General features: G+C 41.8%; 1 protein-coding gene across 1 annotated transcript in view; it reads right to left on the bottom strand.

The window, feature by feature from the left end:
- WDR25 (WD repeat domain 25) overlaps positions 1-21,503 on the bottom strand; it is a 689,023-nt gene that overhangs the window by 282,862 nt on the left and 384,658 nt on the right. Inside the window, exon 3 of the mRNA XM_053697449.1 lies at positions 20,839-20,986. Within this exon, the coding sequence (XP_053553424.1) occupies positions 20,839-20,986 (148 nt within the window). The remainder of the gene's footprint in view (positions 1-20,838; positions 20,987-21,503) is intronic.

Consider the following 21,503-nt stretch of genomic DNA (forward strand, 5'->3'; position numbering starts at 1 on the left):
CAGCAGCTCTTGTGAGCTGCTGGTGCAATGTTAAATGCGGAGAGAGTATTGCTCTCCGCATTCAGCAAGGTCTTGCGGACCTGATCCGCACTGTCGGATCAGGTCCGCAAAACCTTTAATAAATAGGCCCCATAGACTCAAACGGAGCCCTCTGCAAAACCCTAATAACCAAATTTAAACTCCAAGGAGGAGCAGAATGTCTAAATATAGGCTGGATCCTGGATAGAGCCTGAACAAAAGATTGTATATCAGGAAGCTCAGCTAGCTTTTTGTGTAACAACAAAGGTAGCGCCAAAATATGTCCCCTTAAGGAACTGGTGGCAAGTCCCTTCTCCAAGCCGTCCGGGAGGAAGGAAAGTATCCTGAATACCCTGAACCTATGCCAGGAATATCCACAAGACTCACATCAAAGTAAGTAGGTCCTTCACACCTTATGATATATGCGTCGGGTGACCAGCTTCCTGGCTTGAATGAGAGTATCAATCACACTCTCAGAAAATCCTCTCCTGGCTAAGAGTAAGCGTTCAATCTCCACACAGTCAGCCTCAGAGAATCTAGATTTTGATGCACAAAGGGGCCTTGTACCAGCAGATCCCTGCAATAGGGAAACCTCCATGGAGGAGACGATGACATCCCCACCAGATCCACAAACCACATCCTCCACGGCCACGACGGAGAAATCAGAATAGTTGATGCTTGCTCCTGCTTGATGCGGGCCACTACTCGAGGTAGAAGTGGTAACGGAGGAAATATGTAGACTAGGTTGAATCCCCAAGACACTGCTAAGGCATCTATCAGTTCTGCCTGGGGATCCCTGGACCGTGACCCGTATCTGGGTAGCTTGAGGTTGAGTCTGGACGCCATGAGATCTATCTATCTATGAGTCCCCCATCTGTTGCAAATCTCTGCAAACACCTCGGGGTGAAGAGACCATTCCCCCGGATGAAACAATTGTCTGCTGAGAAAATCCACTTCCCAGTTGTCCCCACAGGGGATGTGGATCGCTGACAGAGCAGTTGTGGGTCTCTGCACACTCCAGAATCCGAGATACTTTCCTCATGGCTAGGGAGCTTCTCGTTCCCACCTGATGGACGATGTAAGCCACCGAGGTAATGTTGTCCAACTGGAATCTGATGAACTTGGATGAACCCAAGAGGGGCCAAGCCCTCAGAGCGTTGAAGATTGCTCAAAGATCCAGGATATTGATCGGAAGAAGCGACTCCTCCCGATACCACCTGCCTTGTGCCTTCCACGAGACTCACATCAAAGTAAGTAGGTCCTTCACACCTTATGATATATGCGTCGGGTGACCAGCTTCCTGGCTTGAATGAGAGTATCAATCACACTCTCAGAAAATCCTCTCCTGGCTAAGAGTAAGCGTTCAATCTCCACACAGTCAGCCTCAGAGAATCTAGATTTTGATGCACAAAGGGGCCTTGTACCAGCAGATCCCTGCAATAGGGAAACCTCCATGCAGGAGACGATTACATCCCCACCAGATCCACAAACCACATCCTCCACGGCCACGACGGAGCAATCAGAATAGTTGATGCTTGCTCCTGCTTGATGCGGGCCACTACTCGAGGTAGAAGTGGTAACGGAGGAAATATGTAGACTAGGTTGAATCCCCAAGACACTGCTAAGGCATCTATCAGTTCTGCCTGGGGATCCCTGGACCGTGACCCGTATCTGGGTAGCTTGAGGTTGAGTCTGGACGCCATGAGATCTATCTATCTATGAGTCCCCCATCTGTTGCAAATCTCCGCAAACACCTCGGGTGAAGAGACCATTCCCCCGGATGAAACAATTGTCTGCTGAGAAAATCCACTTCCCAGTTGTCCCCACAGGGGATGTGGATCGCTGACAGAGCAGTTGTGGGTCTCTGCACACTCCAGAATCCGAGATACTTTCCTCATGGCTAGGGAGCTTCTCGTTCCCACCTGATGGACGATGTAAGCCACCGAGGTAATGTTGTCCAATTGGAATCTGATGAACTTGGATGAACCCAAGAGGGGCCAAGCCCTCAGAGCGTTGAAGATTGCTCAAAGATCCAGGATATTGATCGGAAGAAGCGACTCCTCCCGATACCACCTGCCTTGTGCCTTCCACGAGACTCACACCAAAGTAAGTAGGTCCTCCACACCATATGATATATGCATCGGGTGACCAGCAAACAGCTCCCCATCATGAGAGGCTCGCGTCCGTAGTCACAATCTCCCAGGATGGTCCCAGGAAGGATGTCCCCTGGGACAGCTGATCTGGACGGAGCCACCAAGAGAGAGATTCCCTCGACCTGATGTCCAGAGAGATCTGTTGGGACAGATCCAAGTGATCGCCGTTCCATTGCCTCAGCATGCACAACTGAAGAGGTTGTAGATGGAACCTGGTGAATGGAATGATGTCTATACTGGATACCATGAGCCCAATCACCTCCATACACCGGGCCACAGATGGCCTTGAGGAGGTCTGAAGGGCAAGACAGCTGGAGGCAATTTTGCAATGTCTCTGGTCTGTCAGGAATATCTTCATGGTCTATCATCGTGCCCAGGAACTCCACTCTGGTACTGGGAACCAGAGGAATCTATCCTGAGTTTATCTTCCATCCATGAGATCGAAGAAGTAGAAGAGTTTTCGAATGGTCCTTTGCCAGCCGGCAGGATGGAGCCTGGACCAGGATGTCGTCCAGATAAGGTGCTACTGCAAAATCTCGAACTACCGCGAGCAAAGCTCCCAGAAACTTCGTAAAGACTCTTGGAGCAGTAGCCAGACCGAAGGGGAGAGCTACAAACTGGAAGTGCTGGTCCAGAAAAGCAAATCTTAGGAACCTGAAGTGATCCTTGTGTACTGGCACATAAAGGTAAGCGTCCTTCAAGTCTATCGTAGCCATGAACTGACCCTCTTAAACGGCAGAATAGACCTTTTCGTCTCCATCTTGAATGATGGGACCGGCAGAAACTTGTTTAAGCACTTTAGGTCTAGAATCGGGTGAAACATGCCCTCCTTCTTTGGGACCACAAAAAGGTTTGAATAGTACCCTAGACCTCTTTCTGCTAGAGGTACTGGTACAATTACTCCTAGAGAGGAGAGATCTCTCACGCACTCTAGGAAGGCATCCCGTTTCTCTGGTCTTGAAGACAGATTTGACAAGAGGAATCTGCCCCTGGGAGGGTGAGTTTTGAAACCTATCCTGTAACCCTGGGCAATAACTTCCAGAACCCAAGGATCCTGCACGTCTCTCATCCAAGCCTCCGTGAAAAGAGATAGTATGCCCCCTACGAGATCCAAAGATCCACCCCTTCATGACGATTTTGTCTCGGGGGGCTTCTTGCTCTGTTTGGCTTTATTCCAATACTGTGCTGGTTTCCAAGAACCCTTGGAATGCTCGGGCTTTGTGCCAGGCTGCTGTCGTTGGGACATGTTCGAACGAAAGGGACGAAAATTAGGACCCTTAGGTTTATTCTTCTTATCCCCTGCAGTAGAAAGGCACCCTTGATCCCCGTGACTGTGGATATAATAGAGTCCAGGCCTGGACCAAAAAGAACCTTTCCCTTAAATGGAAGGGAAAGTAATCTAGATTTGGATGTCATGTCAGCAGACCCTCCAGGCCTGAACAGAAAATCCTGATGTCTTGGCATTCAAGCGAATAATCTGCATATTTGCAACACATATAAACGAATTAGCTACCCTCAGGGTCTTAATTCTTTCCTGTATCTAATCGAGAGGAGTCTCCACCTCGATCATCTCAGAAAGAGAGTCACACCAATAGGTAGCGGCTCCCGCCACTGCAGCGACCGTTACTGCCGGCTGAAATATGAACCCCGTGTGCTGAAACATCTTTCTTAACAGGGTCTCTAATTTCTTATCCATGGGTTCCTTAAACAACAAACTATCCTTGAGTGGGATAGTGGTGCGCTTAGCGAGCATGGAGATAGCTCCATCCACCTTAGACACAATTCTAGCTGAGAATCAGGAACCAGCAACAATTTCTTAAATGAAGAAGAAGGGGAGAAAGATGAACCAAGTCTCCCCCATTCATTCTTTATAATATTCGCCATCTTTATGGGAACCAGGAAAGTCTGGGGCACCACCCTGTCCTCATAGACCTTATCAAGCTTTGGAATTGAAGGTTCCTCCGGGAACTTTGTTTCTGGAACCTCTAGAGTAGCTAACACCTCCTTTAATAAAAAGCGTAAGTGCTCCATCCTAAACCTAAAGTCTGGTTCCTCCACAGTCAGAGGTTTAGAGGCCGCAGATTCCGACCCAGAGAAAGAGTCCTTCAAAGTATCGGAGTCCTCTGCATCAGCGGATAATCTAGTCTCAGATACATCCAACGGAGTAGATGACCCCTGGGAAGGATAGCAATATTTAACCTTTCGCTTGCGCTTAGCAGTGTGAGGTAAAGCACTGAAGGCCGCCGTTTGCAACTGATCAACAAAATATGGCGGCCACAGAGCCCCTCCCTCAGGAGGATTAGTAGCGCACTGGGGAGCTGCATGTGTAAACAGAGATGATTGTAGGGAACGCACCTTGCAGGATGGAGACCCCTTAGAGGTGGACGGCTCAGTGGTACTAAACATCTTGTTCTTTTTAAATATCACTATTTTATCAAGGCATGTGGAACATAGTTGAGCAGGCGGATATACCGTAGCCTCCTCACAATAAACACAGGCATTAGATTTAGGCAAAGAGGGAGTACCCTCTAACGCATCAGAGTCCTCCATAGCTTGCACCTTTAAAATGGACTATAGAAAAAATAAATGGCACCTTTTTACCCCAATGACTGGGGCACTCACCACCTCCTATGACACAGGCCCACAGAGAAACCACTTTTGTCTCCTGCAACCGACGGTCAGGAAAAGGAAGAGAATAAGGCCACACCCGGTCACATGGAGAGCCATGCAGGACCGCCCCTGCAGCCGAGAAAAAGCGCGCCAAACTAAAAAGGCTGCGCAGTAATCAAAATGAAGGAAGAACCTGACTGTTCCCACATTGCCAGAGCCACATCTCACACATGTCGCAGCAAAAATACAATAAAGTAAACATGTATAAATGCCCCCCTGTTCAATAATCACCTTGCGGAGATATTAACCCTTGATTCTATACAGATAAAAGGAGTCACACTGTGCTCCTGTCTTCTTGCGTTATCATTACAGGTATAAAAAAATGAAACGATCTTACCAGAATCTACGCCGTGGAACAGGAACATGGCCTCTCAAGTTTGACAGTGTTGTAGCATTGCTCCTAAGATGGACTTGAGTGATAGAAAGCAGGCAGTGAAACTCATCAACACTGATTGCTTAAGGAGCTGTTAATATGAGTCTGGATGGGTTCGCTGAAAGACTCTCCCTGCATCTCCAGACCCTAACATTCGTCAATGCTCTTGCTGAGAGGCTGACAAGACAACTTAAAACTCCAGTCCCATTCCGAAGAGTACTACCCTCCATAAGAGACTACTCAGAACCTTCCGACATTTCTCTGCCATCCACCTGTGACGAAAGGCAAAGAATAACTGGGGGATGAGGGGAGTGAGGGAGGTATTTAAGCCTTTGGCTGGGGTGTCTTTGCCTCCTCCTGGTGACCAGGTACTGTATTACCACAAGTAATGAATGAAGTTGTGGACTCTCCTCATATTAAGATGGAAATTGGTGATAAAAGTAAATTGGAAAGTTGTTAAAGCCCTATTTGAATCATGAAAGTTTTTTTTGGACTTGACTGTCCCTTTAAAAGAAAATATGTATATTCCCCCACGAGCCGTCTGATTATCGCTTAATGCTACAGCAATTTCAAGCACCAACGTAGTCCCGTCTCACAAAAGAAAAGCAACTTTTCAACAATCAGTTGAGGTTCTCATAGGCAGTGATCACAGGTGGGGAGCACAGGCCCAAAGCAGTTCCAAAATGAAGGCATACAGATAGGGGTCTATTTATCAAAGCATCAACTGAAAATACGCTGGAATTTCACGTCGTAATTGTCGCAAGATTGATCCAGCATAGTTATCAAAGCATCAAGATCGGCAAATGTTAAAATTCGTGGCGTAAAATACGATCCCGCGATCTCAATCCGACACAGATCAATATTCGAGCGGAATCGTGTTCATTCACTATTTGAAGCTCTCACAAAGTTATCAAAAATTCTACAGTTACGCTTGTGTCTTTTTCGACTCAGCGTACCTAGTTTTCAATCTGCCACCCTTGAGGTCGCAGATGCCATAGAACTCAATGGGAGTCGGAAAACACAGAAAGCTTATGTTCTATGCAGCAAGAGAATGAAGTATATAACATAATACAAGTAAATTACAAACTTTATTAAAATTGTATACCCTTTCTAAATCAAACAATATAATTGCTCCACATTTAGTGCAGTAGTAGGTATTGGGATAAAAATGAAAAATACATTACTACTTATGGATTATGCTACAACTTTGTCTCTCATTACAAAGCAAGGGGACAATATTATTTCTACATATTTGGTGCAAAGTTTTGCCCCAAACGTGTTGCACTAATAGATATAGAGATAAAAATGAAATAAATACACAACATAATATAGCTAACTTCCTTTTTATTTTTTGGAAAAATCTATTTGCACCATGTTTAAGCCATGTAATACAAGTCCCACTCTCCACTTTGCGCCGTATTTGACGCAACACTTTTTGCACCAATTATGACGCAAACTCCTTAATAACTCACACACTAGTGAATTTTTCAACCACTTTTGATTGGAATATGCATAATCACATGATTTATGACATCAGCCAATCTGACTCAAATACACATTATAAACTATCACTAACAAATCAAATTGCTCGATACTTGTGTCATTGATCACTCATCAGAACTTGTAAGTGCCATTTGTTATATTGTGCATTATACTTTGAAAGTATGTATATGCGAAATTAGTATTAAAGATAAACAATGATGCTGACATTAGAACACACAGTGTAATATTTTAGACTAGGATTTTAAAATTTGAATTGATGTTTGATTCAATAGAATCTTAAGCTAATAGTTCAAAGGGATAGCCCACCTAACATTAAACTGTCATGATTCAGATACAGCAGAAATTAAATTCACCTCTTTACTGGCATGCTATTTACAATTTATACATATAGTGGTAAAAATAAACACAGAGATATGACAGACAACATTGTTTAGAACAAAAAAGGAACTTAGGGACATATTAATATGTTTGCAAAAGATTTCTGACATAACACACACACACACACACACACACATATATATATTTATATATATATATATATATATATATATATATATATACACACAAGTATGTGCAAGCATATATATACAAATTATAGCATTAATAATAATTTAAAAAATAAATAAAAAATATAACTCCTAGAAATACAAATACACATTAATTTCTGTGAAAGTATCATATAACAAATAAGTATAAAAAAAACTTTCTATGAGATATTGTTTGTTAAAGTATTAATCAATCTATTTCTTGTACATTAACAGATGAAAACTAAAAGATTAGCTTTAGCTAAATGTGCTTCTTCGTGGACAGTAATGAAATGGTATAAATAAAGTTGGGAAAAACCTGAATAACCGCAACATCAATGAATGTTAGTTAACACCAGTCAGATGATCTTCGCACCGTACTTGACGCGCATGTATTTTACTTTTTTTTTATATATATATATATATATAAGGAGATCGTATTCAGATGCGCGGCAGCAATATCTGGTGAGCGTATTGATGCCCCCGGCGAATACAACATAACTGACGCTTTGATAAATAGGCCTCATAGGCTGCAATAATCTCCTGCACGTCCTGCTACTTTTGCTTTGGGTCAAGCAAATTTTAGGTTAGAATAGCACTGTATTAGCTGATGTTAGAATAAGTTCAGAGCAACACATCCTGCTTTCTCAGATGCTAGCTCTGCCCCCTATTAAAGGGACATGTCAATGCAAAAAAAGTAAATTTATGCTTACCTGATAAATTGATTTCTTCTATGATACGACGAGTCCACGGATTCATCCTTTACTTGTGGGATATTATCCTCCTCCTAACAGGAATTGGCAAAGAGCACCACAGCAGAGCTATCTATATAGCTCCTCCCTTGACTCCACCCCCAGTCATTCGACCGAAGGTATAGGAAGAAAAAGGAGAAACTAAAAGGTGCAGAGGTGACTGAAGTTTAAAAAAAATATATATAATCTGTCTTAAAAAGACAGGGCGGGCCATGGACTCGTCGTATCATAGAAGAAATCAATTTATTAAATAAGCATAAATTTACTTTTCTTCTATAAGATACGACGAGTCCACGGATTCATCCTTTACTTGTGGGATACAATACCAAAGCTACAGGACACGGATGAACGAGAGGGACAACAGAAGGCACCACTGCTTGAAGAACTTTTCTCCCAAAAATAGCCTCCGAAGAAGTAAAAGTATCAAATTTGTAAAATTTGGAAAAGGTATGAAGGGAAGACCAAGTCGCAGCCTTACAAATCTGTTCAACAGAAGCATCGTTTTTAAAAGCCCAAGTGGAAGCCACCGCTCTAATAGAGTGAGCTGTAATCCTTTCAGGAGGCTGCTGTCCAGCAGTCTCGTATGCCAACCGGATGATGCTTTTCAGCCAAAAAGAAAGAGAGGTAGCCGTCGCTTTTTGACCTCTACGTTTTCCAGAATAGACAACAGAGAAGATGTTTGACGGAAATCTTTGGTCGCTTGCAAGTAAAACTTCAAAGCACGAACGTCCAAGTTGTGTAACAGATGCTCCTTCTTAGAAGAAGGGTTAGGAAACAGAGAAGGAACAACAATTTCCTGATTAATATTCTTATTAGTAACAACCTTAGGAAGGAATCCAGGTTTGGTACGCAAAACCATCTTATCGGAATGGAAAACAAGATAAGGAGAGTCGCATTGCAATGCAGATAGTTCAGAAACTCTTCGAGCCAAAGAGATAGCAACTAAAAACAGAACTTTCCAAGATAGAAGCTTAATATCTATGGAATGCATAGGTTCAAACGGAACTCCTTGAAGAACTTTAAGAACTAAATTCAAACTCCATGGCGGAGCAACAGGTTTAAACACAGGCTTGATTCTAACCAAAGCCTGACAAATCGACTGGACGTCTGGAACATCTGCCAGACGCTTGTGCAGTAAAATTGATAAAGCAGATATCTGTCCCTTTAGGGAACTAGCTGATAACCCCTTCTCCAATCCTTCTTGGAGAAAGGACAAAATCCTAGGAATCCTGATTTTACTCCATGAGAAGCCTTTGGATTCGCACCAATAAAGATATTTACGCCATATCTTATGGTAAATGTTCCTAGTGACAGGCTTTCGAGCCTGAATCAAGGTATCTATGACCGACTCAGAGAATCCCTGCTTAGATAAAATCAAGCGTTCAATCTCCAGGCAGTCAGCCGCAGAGAAACTATATGGATGCTGGAACGGACCTTGAATGAGAAGGTCCTGTCTCAGTGGCAGTTTCCACGGTGGCAGAGATGACATTTCCACCAGGTCTGCATACCAAGTCCTGCGTGGTCACGCAGGTGCTATCAAAATTACTGAAGCCCTCTCCTGTTTGATTCTGGCAATCAGACGAGGAAGGAGAGGAAAAGGAGGAAACACATAAGCCAGGTTGAACGACCAAGGTACTGCTAGAGCATCTATCAGTACTGCTTGGGGATCCCTCAATCTGGACCCATAACAAGGAAGTTTCGCATTCTGACGAGATGCCATCAGATCCAATTCTGGTGTGCCCCATTGATGAATCAATTGTGCAAACAACTCCGGATGGAGCTCCCACTCCCCCGGATGAAAAGTCTGTCGACTTAGAAAATCCGGTTCACAGTTCTTCACTCCTGGGATATAGATTGCTGATAGATGGCAAGACTGAGTCTCTGCCTATCAAATTATTTTGGAAACCTCTATCATCGCTAGAGAACTCTTTGTTCCCCCTTGATGATTGATATATGCTACAGTCGTGATATTGTCCGACTGGAATCTTATGAATTTGGCCGAAGCCAGCTGAGGCCATGCCTGAAGCGCGTTGAATATCGCTCTCAGTTCTAGAATATTTATTGGAAGGAGAGCCTCCTCCTGAGTCCACACACCCTGTGCCTTTAGGGAATTCCAGACTGCACCCCAGCCCAATAGGCTGGCGTCCGTCGTCACTATGACCCATGCTGGCCTGCAGAAACACATTCCATGGGACAGATGATCCTGTGACAACCACCAAAGAAGAGAGTCTCTGGTCTCTTGATCAAGATTTATCTGAGGAGATAAATTTGCATAGTCCCCATTTCACTGTCTGAGCATGCATATTTGCAGTGGTCTGAGATGCAAGCGAGCAAACGGAACTATGTCCATTGCCGCTACCATTAATCCAATTAACTCCATACACTGAGCCACTGACGGCCAAGGAATGGAATGAAGGGCTCGGCAGGTGGTTAAGATCTTTGATTTTCTGACCTCCGTCAGAAATTTTTTCATGTCTACCGAGTCTATCAGAGTTCCCAGGAATGGAACTCTTGTGAGAGGGACAAGTGAACTCTTCTTTATGTTCATCTTCCACCCGTGAGAAAAGCCAACATGATGTCCATGTGAGATTTGGCTAGTTGGTAAGTTGATGCCTAAATCAAGATATCATCCAGATAGGGCGCTACTGCTATGCCCTGCGGCCTTAGAACCGCCAGAAGGGACCCTAGCACCTTTGTGAAAATTCTGGGAGCTGTGGCCAACCCGAAAGGAAGAGCCACAAACTGGTAATGCTTGTCCAGGAAGGCGAACCTGAGGAACTGGTGATGATCTTTGTGGATAGGAATGTGAAGATACGCATCCTTCAAATCCACGGTGGTCATATATTGACCCTCCTGGATCATTGGTAAAATTGTCCGAATGGTCTCCATCTTGAAGGATGGGATTCTGAGAAATTTGTTTAGGATCTTGAGATCTAAAATCGGTCTGAAGGTTCCTTCGTTTTTGGGAACCACAAACAGATTGGAGTAAAACCTCTGCCCCTGTTCTGCTTTTGGAACTGGGCAGATTACCCCATAGTATATAGGTCTTCTACACAGCGTAAGAACACCTCTCTTTTTGTCTGGTTTACAGACAACCGTGAAAGATGAAATCTCCCCCTTGGAGGAGAATCTTTGAATGCTAGAAGATACGCTTGGGTCACAATTTCTAATGCCCAGGAATCCTGAACGTCTCTTGCCCAAGCCTGAGCGAAGAGAGAAAGTCTGCCCCCCATTAGATCCGGTCCCGGATCAGGGGCTGCCCCTTCATGCTGTCTTGGTAGCAGCAGCGGGCTTCTTGGACTGTTTACCTTTATTCCAGGTCTGGTTAGGTCTCCAGACTGACTTGGATTGAGCAAAATTCCCCTCCTGCTTTGTGGCAGGGGAGGAGGTAGTGGGACCACCTTTGAAGTTTCGAAAGGAACGAAAATTATTTTGTTTGGCCCTCATTCTATTTGTCTTATCCTGAGGAAGGGCATGGCCTTTTCCTCCAGTGATGTCGGAAATTATCTCCTTCAGTTCAGGCCAGAATAGGGTCTTACCCTTGAAAGGAATAGCTAATAGCTTAGATTTTGATGACACATCAGCAGACCAGGAATTATGCCATAACGCTCTACGCGCTAAAATGGCAAAACGTGAATTCTTTGCCGCTAATTTAGCCAGTTGAAAAGCGGCATCTGTAATAAAAGAATTAGCTAGCTTGAGAGCCTTAATTCTATCTAAAATATCATCCAATGGGATCTCAACCTTAAGAGCCTCCTCAAGAGCCTTGAACCAAAAAGCAGCTGCAGTAGTTACAGGAACAATGCACGCTATAGGCTGCAGAAGAAAACCCTGATGAATAAATATTTTCTTTAGAACACCCTCTAATTTTTTATCCATAGGATTTTTGAAAGCACAACTGCCCTCAATAGGTATAGTTTTACGCTTAGCTAGGGTAGAAATAGCACCCTCCAACTTAGGGACCGTCTGCCACGAATCCCGAATGGTGTCAGATATGGGAAACATTTTCTTAAAAGTAGGAGGGGGAGAGAACGGAATGCCTGGTCTATCCCATTCCTTAGTAACAATGTCCGAAATCCTCTTAGGGACCGGAAAAACATTAGTGTAAGTAGGAACCTCTAGATATCTATCCATTTTACACAATTTCTCTGGTGGAATTACAATAGGGTCACAATCATCCAGAGTCGCTAAAACCTCCCTGAGCAACAAGCGGAGGCGTTCAAGCTTAAACTTAAAAGCCGTCATATCTGAGTCTGTTTGAGGAAACATCTTTCCTGAATCAGAAAGCTCTCCCTCAGACAGCAATTCCCCCACCCCCAATTCAGAACATTGTGAGGGTACATCGGAGATGGCTAATAAAGCGTCAGAGGGCTCAGCATTTACTCTCATACCGGACCTACTGCGCTTCCCCTGCAAACCAAGCAGTTTAGATAATACCTTTGTGAGGGTAGTAGACATAACTGCGGCCATATCTTGCAGGGTGAAAGAATTAGACGCACTACAAGTACTTGGCGTCGCTTGTGCGGGCGTTAAACGTTGTGACACTTGGGGAGAAGTAGATGGCATAACCTTATTCTCCTCTGACTGAGAATCATCCTGAGACATACTTTTATCAGCTAAAATATGTTCTTTAGAATGTAAGGCCCTTTCAGTACATGAGGGACACATTTTAAGTGGGGGTTCCACAGTGGCTTCTAAACACATGGACCATTGGCTTTCCTCAATGTCAGACATGTTAAACAGGCTAGTAATGACCACAAACAGGCTTGAAAACACTTTATTTAGTGAAAAAATAACAATCTGAAAAAACGGTACTGCGCCTTTAAGAGAAAAAAAAGCATACCATTTTTCCAAAACTGCTTGAAAACAATAAAATTATCCCAATTTTATGATAGAAGCATCCCAACTTTACAGCTAAGTTTGCCCCACAAGAAAAGGAATACTTAACCCTTACCAGAAAAAAACGGAAAATTTTAAAAACGTTTATTTCAATAAAAAGCACCCCCTGCACCTCGCCACAGCCCTGCTGTGGCGCCTACCTGACCTCAGGGGTCTGTAAAACCGGGTTAAACCTTTCGATTTGGACCAATACTGCTCACAAAGGCCCACTGGAGTTGGAGCTTGCTGCTTGCCTGAGAAAAACAACTGCGCAACTGAGGCGCGAAAAACATAATTTATGTAAGAACTTACCTGATAAATTCATTTCTTTCATATTAGCAAGAGTCCATGAGCTAGTGACGTATGGGATATACATTCCTACCAGGAGGGGCAAAGTTTCCCAAACCTCAAAATGCCTATAAATACACCCCTCACCACACCCACAAATCAGTTTAACGCATAGCCAAGAAGTGGGGTGATAAGAAAAAAGTGCGAAAGCATAAAAAAATAAGGAATTGGAATAATTGTGCTTTATACAAAAAAATCATAACCACCACAAAAAGGGTGGGCCTCATGGACTCTTGCTAATATGAAAGAAATTAATTTATCAGGTAAGTTCTTGCATAAATTATGTTTTCTTTCATGTAATTAGCAAGAGTCCATGAGCTAGTGACGTATGGGATAATGACTACCCAAGATGTGGATCTTCCACGCAAGAGTCACTAGAGAGGGAGGGATAAAATAAAGACAGCCAATTCCGCTGAAAATAATCCACACCCAAAATAAAGTTTAAATCTTATAATGAAAAAAACTGAAATTATAAGCAGAAGAATCAAACTGAAACAGCTGCCTGAAGTACTTTTCTACCAAAAACTGCTTCAGAAGAAGAAAACACATCAAAATGGTAGAATTTAGTAAAAGTATGCAAAGAAGACCAAGTTGCTGCTTTGCAAATCTTATCGACCAAAGCTTCATTCCTAAACGCCCAGGAAGTAGAAACTGACCTAGTAGAATGAGCTGTAATCCTTTGAGGCAGAGTTTTACCAGACTCGACATAAGCATGATGAATTAAAGACTTTAACCAAGATGACAAAGAAATGGCAGAGGCCTTCTGACCTTTCCTAGAACCGGAAAAGATAACAAATAGACTAGAAGTCTTTCGGAAATTCTTAGTAGCTTCAACATAATATTTCAAAGCTCTAACTACATCCAAAGAATGCAATGATTTCTCCTTAGAATTCTTAGGATTAGGACATAATGAAGGAACCACAATTTCTCTACTAATGTTGTTAGAATTCACAACCTTAGGTAAAAATTTAAAAGAAGTTCGCAACACCGCCTTATCCTGATGAAAAATCAGAAAAGGAGACTCACAAGAAAGAGCAGATAATTCAGAAACTCTTCAAGCAGAAGAGATGGCCAAAAGAAACAAAACTTTCCAAGAAAGTAATTTAATGTCCAATGAATGCATAGATTCAAACGGAGGAGCTTGAAGAGCCCCCAGAACCAAATTCAAACTCCAAGGAGGAGAAATTGACTTAATGACAGGTTTTATATGAACCAAAGCTTGTACAAAACAATGAATATCAGGAAGATTAGCAATCTTTCTGTGAAAAAGAACAGAAAGAGCAGAGATTTGTCCTTTCAAGGAACTTGCAGACAAACCTTTATCCAAACCATCCTGAAGAAACTGTAAAATTCTCGGAATTCTAAAAGAATGCCAGGAAAAATGATGAGAAAGACACCAAGAAATGTAAGTCTTCCAGACTCTATAATATATCTTCCTAGATACAGATTTACGAGCCTGTAACATAGTATTAATCACAGAGTCAGAGAAACCTCTTTGACTAAGAATCAAGCGTTCAATCTCCATACCTTTAAATTTAAGGATTTGAGATCCTGATGGAAAAAAGGACCTTGCGACAGAAGGTCTGGTCTTAACGGAAGAGTCCACGGTTGGCAAGAGGCCATCCGGACAAGATCCGCATACCAAAACCTGTGAGGCCATGCTGGAGCCACCAGCAGAACAAACGAGCATTCCTTCAGAATCTTGGAGATTACTCTTGGAAGAAGAACTAGAGGCGGAAAGAGATAGGCAGGATGATACTTCCAAGGAAGTGACAATGCATCCACTGCTTCCGCCTGAGGATCCCTGGATCTGGACAGATACCTGGGAAGTTTCTTGTTTAGATGAGAAGCCATCAGATCTATTTCTGGAAGTCCCCACATTTGAACAATCTGAAGAAATACCTCTGGGTGAAGAGACCATTCACCCCATGGAACGTTTGGCGACTGAGATAATCCGCTTCCCAATTGTCTATACCTGGGATATGAACCGCAGAAACTAGACAGGAGCTGGATTCCGCCCATACCAGTATTCGAGATACTTCTTTCATAGCCAGAGGACTGTGAGTCCCTCCTTGATGATTGATGTATGCCACAGTTGTGACATTGTCTGTCTGAAAACAAATGAACTATTCTCTCTTTAGAAGAGGCCATGACTGAAGAGCTCTGAAAATTGCACGGAGTTCCAAAATATTGATTGGTACTCTCACCTCCTGAGATTCCCAAACCCCTTGTGCTGTCAGAGACCCCCAAACAGCTCCCCAACCTGTCAGACTTGCATCTGTTGAAATTACAGTCCAGGTCGGAAGAACAAAAGAAGCCCCCTGAACTAAACGATGGTGATCTGTCCACCACGTCAGAGAGTGTCGTACAATCGGTTTTAAAGATATTAATTGAGATATCTTTGTGTAATCCCTGCACCACTGGTTCAGCATACAGAGCTGAAGAGGTCCCATGTGAAAACGAGCAAAGGGGATCGCGTCCGATGCAGCAGTCATAAGACCTAGAATTTCCATGCATAAGGCTACCGAAGGGAATGATTGTGATTGAAGGTTTCGACAAGCTGAGATCAATTTTAGACGTCTCTTGTCTGTCAGAGACAGAGTCATGGACACTGAATCTATCTGGAAACCTAAAAAGGTTACCCTTGTTTGAGGAATCAATGAACTTTTCGGTAAATTGATCCTCCAACCATGATCTTGAAGAAACAACACAAGTCGATTCGTATGAGATTCTGCTAAATGTGAAGACTGAGCAAGTACCAAGATATCGTCCAAATAAGGAAATACCACAATACCCTGTTCTCTGATTACAGACAGAAGGGCACCGAGAACCTTTGTAAAAATTCTTGGAGCTGTTGCTAGGCCAAACGGCAGAGCCACAAACTGGTAATGCTTGTCTAGGAAAGAGAATCTCAGAAACTGATAGTGATCTGGATGAATCGGAATATGCAGATATGCATCCTGTAAATCTATTGTGGACATATAATGCCCTTGCTGAACAAAAGGCAGGATAGTCCTTATAGTTACCATTTTGAATGTTGGTATCCTTACATAACGATTCAATATTTTTAGATCCAGAACTGGTCTGAAGGAATTCTCCTTCTTTGGTACAATGAAGAGATTTGAATAAAACCCCAGCCCCTGTTCCAGAACTGGAACTGGCATAATTACTCCAGCCAACTCTAGATCTGAAACACATTTCAGAAATGCTTGAGCTTTCGCTGGATTTACTGGGACACGGGAAAGAAAAAATCTCTTTGCAGGAGGCCTTATCTTGAAGCCAATTCTGTACCCTTCTGAAACAATGTTCTGAATCCAAAGATTGTGAATTGAATTGATCCAAATTTCTTTGAAAAAACGTAATCTGCCCCCTACCAGCTGGGCTGGAATGAGGGCCGCACCTTCATGTGGACTTGGGAGCTGGCTTTGGTTTTCTAAAAGGCTTGAATTTATTCCAGACTGGAGATGGTTTCCAAACTGATACCGCTCCTGTGGGTGAAGGATCAGGCTTTTGTTCCTTATTGTGACGAAAGGAACGAAAACGATTATTAGACCTAAATTTACCTTTAGATTTTTTATCCTGTGGTAAAAAAGTTCCTTTCCCTCCAGTAACAGTTGAGATAATAGAATCCAACTGAGAACCAAATAATTTATTACCCTGGAAAGAAAGGGAAAGCAAAGTTGACTTAGAAGACATATCAGCATTCCAAGTTTTAAGCCATAAAGCTCTTCTAGCTAAAACAGCTAGAGACATATACCTGACATCGACTCTAATGATATCAAAGATGGCATCAAAAATAAAGTTATTAGCATGTTGAAGAAGATTAACAATGCTATGAGAATTATGATCTGTTACTTGTTGCGCTAAAGCTTCTAACCAAAAAGTTGAAGCTGCAGCAACATCCGCTAAAGATATAGCAGGTCTAAGAAGATTACCTGAACATTAATAAGCTTTCCTTAGAAAGGATTCAATTTTCCTATCTAAAGGATCCTTAAAGGAAGTACTATCTGCCGTAGGAATAGTAGTACGTTTAGCAAGAGTAGAGATAGCCCCATCAACTTTAGGGATTTTGTCCCAAAACTCTAATCTGTCAGATGGCACAGGATATAATTGCTTAAAACGTTTAGAAGGAGTAAATGAATTACCCAAATTATTCCATTCCCTGGAAATTACTTCAGAAATAGCATCAGGGACAGGAAAAACTTCTGGAATAACTACAGAAGATTTAAAAACCGTATTTAAACGTTTAGATTTAGTATCAAGAGGACCAGAATCCTCTATTTCTAATGCAATTAAGACTTCTTTAAGTAAAGAACGAATAAATTCCATTTTGAATAAATATGAAGATTTATCAGCATCAACCTCTGAGACAGAATCTTCTGAACCAGAGGAACCATTATCAGAATCAGAATGATGATGTTCATTTAAAAATTCATCTGAAAAATGAAAAGTTTTAAAAGACCTTTTACGTTTACTAGAAGGAGGAATAACAGACATGGCCTTCTTAATGGATTTAGAAACAAAATCTCTTATGTTAACAGGAACACTCTGAGTATTAGATGTTGATGGAACAGCAACAGGTAATGTAACATTACTAAAGGAAATATTATCTGCATTAACAAGTTTGTCATGACATTCATTACAAACAACAGCTGGAGGAACAGATACCATAAGTTTACAGCAGATACACTTAACTTTGGTCGATCCAGCACCAGGCAGCGTTTTTCCTTAAGTATCTTCTGACTCAGTGTCAATCTGGGACATCTTGCAATATCTAATAGAAAAAACAACATATAAAGCAAAATTGATCAAATTCCTTAAATGACAGTTTCAGGAATGGGAAAAAATGCCAGTGAACAAGCTTCTAGCAACCAGAAGCAATAAATAATGAGACTTAAATAATGTGGAGACAATAGTGACGCCCATATTTTTTAGCTCCAAAAAAGACGCCCACATTATTTGGCGCCTAAATGCTTTTGGCGCCAAAAATGACGCCACATCCGGAAAACCAACACTTTTGGCGCAAAAAAAGTCAAAAATGACGCAACTTCCGGCGGCACGTATGACGGCGGAAACAGAAAAAAAATTTTGCGCCAAAAAAGTCCGCGCCAAGAATGACACAATAAAATGAAGCATTTTCAGCCCCCGCGAGCCTAACAGCCCACAGGGAAAAAAGTCACATTTTAAGGTAAGAAAAAAATTGATTTATTCATATGCATTATCCCAAATATGAAACTGACTGTCTGAAATAAGGAACGTTGAACATTCTGAGTCAAGGCAAATAAATGTTTGAATATATATATTTAGAACTTTATATAAAAGTGCCCAACCATAGCTTAGAGTGTCACAGAAAATTAGACTTACTTACCCCAGGACACTCATCTACATGTAGTAGAAAGCCAAACCAGTACTGAAACGAGAATCAGTAGAGGTAATGGTATATATAAGAGTATATCGTCGATCTGAAAAGGGAGGTAAGAGATGAATCTCTACGACCGATAACAGAGAACCTATGAAATAGACCCCGTAGAAGGAGATCATTGAATTCAAATAGGCAATACTCTCCTCACATCCCTCTGACATTCACTGCACGCTGAGAGGAAAACCGGGCTCCAACCTGCTGCGGAGCACATATCAACGTAGAATCTAGCACAAACTTACTTCACCACCTCCATAGGAGGCAAAGTTTGTAAAACTGATTTGTGGGTGTGGTGAGGGGTGTATTTATAGGCATTTTGAGGTTTGGGAAACTTTGCCACTCCTGGTAGGAATGTATATCCCATACGTCACTAGCTCATGGACTCTTGCTAATTACATAAAAGAAATAGGCCCCGCCCATCTCACTCGATGTCTCACAGCCTAAATTAACCGCACTAGAGCGGTTTAAAACCTAGCCATGTGGGTTCATATACCCATAAATGAAGACATGTGTACCCTTCTCAATAAAGCATAAAAACGTCTCTCATAGAAAACATCTGCACTCCCAGCCATGTAAACGTTTGCCCATAAACATTCTAACATCAGTGTCAACCATTTTTTTATAGCCCATATATGCAAGCTCAGTAATACCCCTCTTTAAACTTTAGGATTACTGCTTACCCTCTCCCTCATGGGGATACTGTAAGCCAATTCTGAAATAACACAGTCTCTCCAGAAAAAAATGACTGAACATACCTCACTGCTTATAGCATGAAAAACGTTCCTCACACTGAAGTTTCTTAAGTACTCCTCAGCCTTTCTGTGGGAACTGCTCTGGATCTTAGTAACAACTGCTAAGATCATCAGCCTCCAGGCAGAAGTCTTCATCCATCTGCTGCTTGAGAGAAAATAGTACACACCGGTACCATTTAAAATAAAAAACTCTTACTTGAAGAAAATAAAAACTAACATTTTATCACCTCTTTCACTTTACCTTTCCTATTACTTAGAGTAGGCAAAGAGAATGACTGGGGGTGGAGTCAAGGGAGGAGCTATATAGACAGCTCTGCTGTGGTGCTCTTTGCAACTTCCTGTTAGCAGGAGGATAATATCCCACAAGTAAAGGATGAATCCGTGGACTCGTCGTATCTTATAGAAGAAATACATGCTCTAAATCATTGATTGCAAGCTTCCAAATACATGGGGCCACAGAGAAATATTTTAGAAGGATTAAGGCCCACATATAAATGTATGACTATGAAGAGCCATACAGTAAGTAAGGTTGTAGTTCACCCTCTCTCATTGCTTTTCTTCCCCCAGATGGCTCTGTTTAGTTTTATGCTCACCGGATAGAAGTCCCCAAAGCACACATTTTTATTTCATCTTTTTATTGGGGCAACAAAAACTATAGCACACATTCTTAGTTCTGCTTTATCCTGGGGGCAGAAAAAACTAGCACAGAGGGCCGCATGTGGCATATGGCCACCAGATGGTTATTCCTCCTCTAAATTATTAGATTTAATAATAATCTATAAATAGTAATTGTTTGTTACTGCTAAACCTATAACTACGGTCTAAACCTTGAAGTAATAATAGCCTAGATTCACAGAAGCTCATGCTGATGACGAGGGGCCTGGCTATGAAGGTGAGATCATGTTTGACATTTAATTGCGCTTTTTTTCACCTATATTTTTCAGAGATTCTTTAGCGTGCATTCCTGCCATTAACAATTGTTCCATGAAGTGTCCAAAACACAACATCCGGTACATGAAGTGCAAACCTCTTGCTAGGAGAATAACCATTACAAATGCAACAACTTTGAAAACATGCTTGTAACATGATTTATGTAAATGTTTGTGATTGTAAATTATTAGTATGTCTGTTTTGTTACGGAGAAGTAGTATCGTTGGATAGAACAAAAGGTTTCTCTGAGACCTCATAGTCATGATTGGATAAAAAAAAGTCTGTCTGAGACCTCAAAGTCATGATTGTTAGTTGAATTAAAGGGACAGTAAGTACCATGTAATTATAAAACAATTCTGTAGTTTTGCTACAGAATAACATATCAGTCAACTCTAAACAGAAAATAACACATTGTTTGCTGCAAATGTTTAGGATTTTTGCTTACATTTGGAATAAAATTAATAGATGCAATAATATTACCGGATACGAAATATCATAGTATTAAAATGAATTATTACCTGTCTCAACATCCATTATATAAAGCATGGAATCAAAACCACCACTGCCAATTTTATGGCCACATTCCGACCACTGTGCATCTCTAACTGCTCCACTGTGACAGGAATACGTGCTCAAACACACACCAGAGTCTACTGCATCCCAGATCTTAAAAAGATAAGACAATCATAAATACTAATTAAAAAAAAAGAAAGAACATATTATTATTAAAATTGATATTAAATTGTAAATAAGTGTAATTCTGTATTCAAAACAAAAATTATAGACCAGATTACAAGTGGCTCGCTAATGGTTTCTGTAAGGTACTTTAGATTCTATAAAAGTGATGGAAAACTTTAGATGCTTTAAAATCAGGTCCGAAAGGTTGGGCAATTGAGTGGGCAGCAGGAGCATGAGGAATTAGAACGGCACGGCTAGATTAAAAAGTAAGTTATAGCACATCTTTATTAGAAGTGATCAATTATAGTCCCTGTAAAACAAGGTGGATCAACTATGGCACTCGAGAGGTTTTGGAACTACATTTCCCATGATGCTTAGACACTCTGGATGAGCATTATGGGGGAAATGTAGTTCACTTAGACTCCTGACCTGATTTTAAAACCTATAAAGTTTACCATACCTTTAAGTAATGGGTGCCGCATGTTTTAGCCTAGGTTTTCCCCTT

The sequence above is a fragment of the Bombina bombina genome, chromosome 1 (assembly GCF_027579735.1).
Source record: "Bombina bombina isolate aBomBom1 chromosome 1, aBomBom1.pri, whole genome shotgun sequence".
In the NCBI taxonomy this organism is placed as follows: Eukaryota; Metazoa; Chordata; class Amphibia; order Anura; family Bombinatoridae; genus Bombina; species Bombina bombina.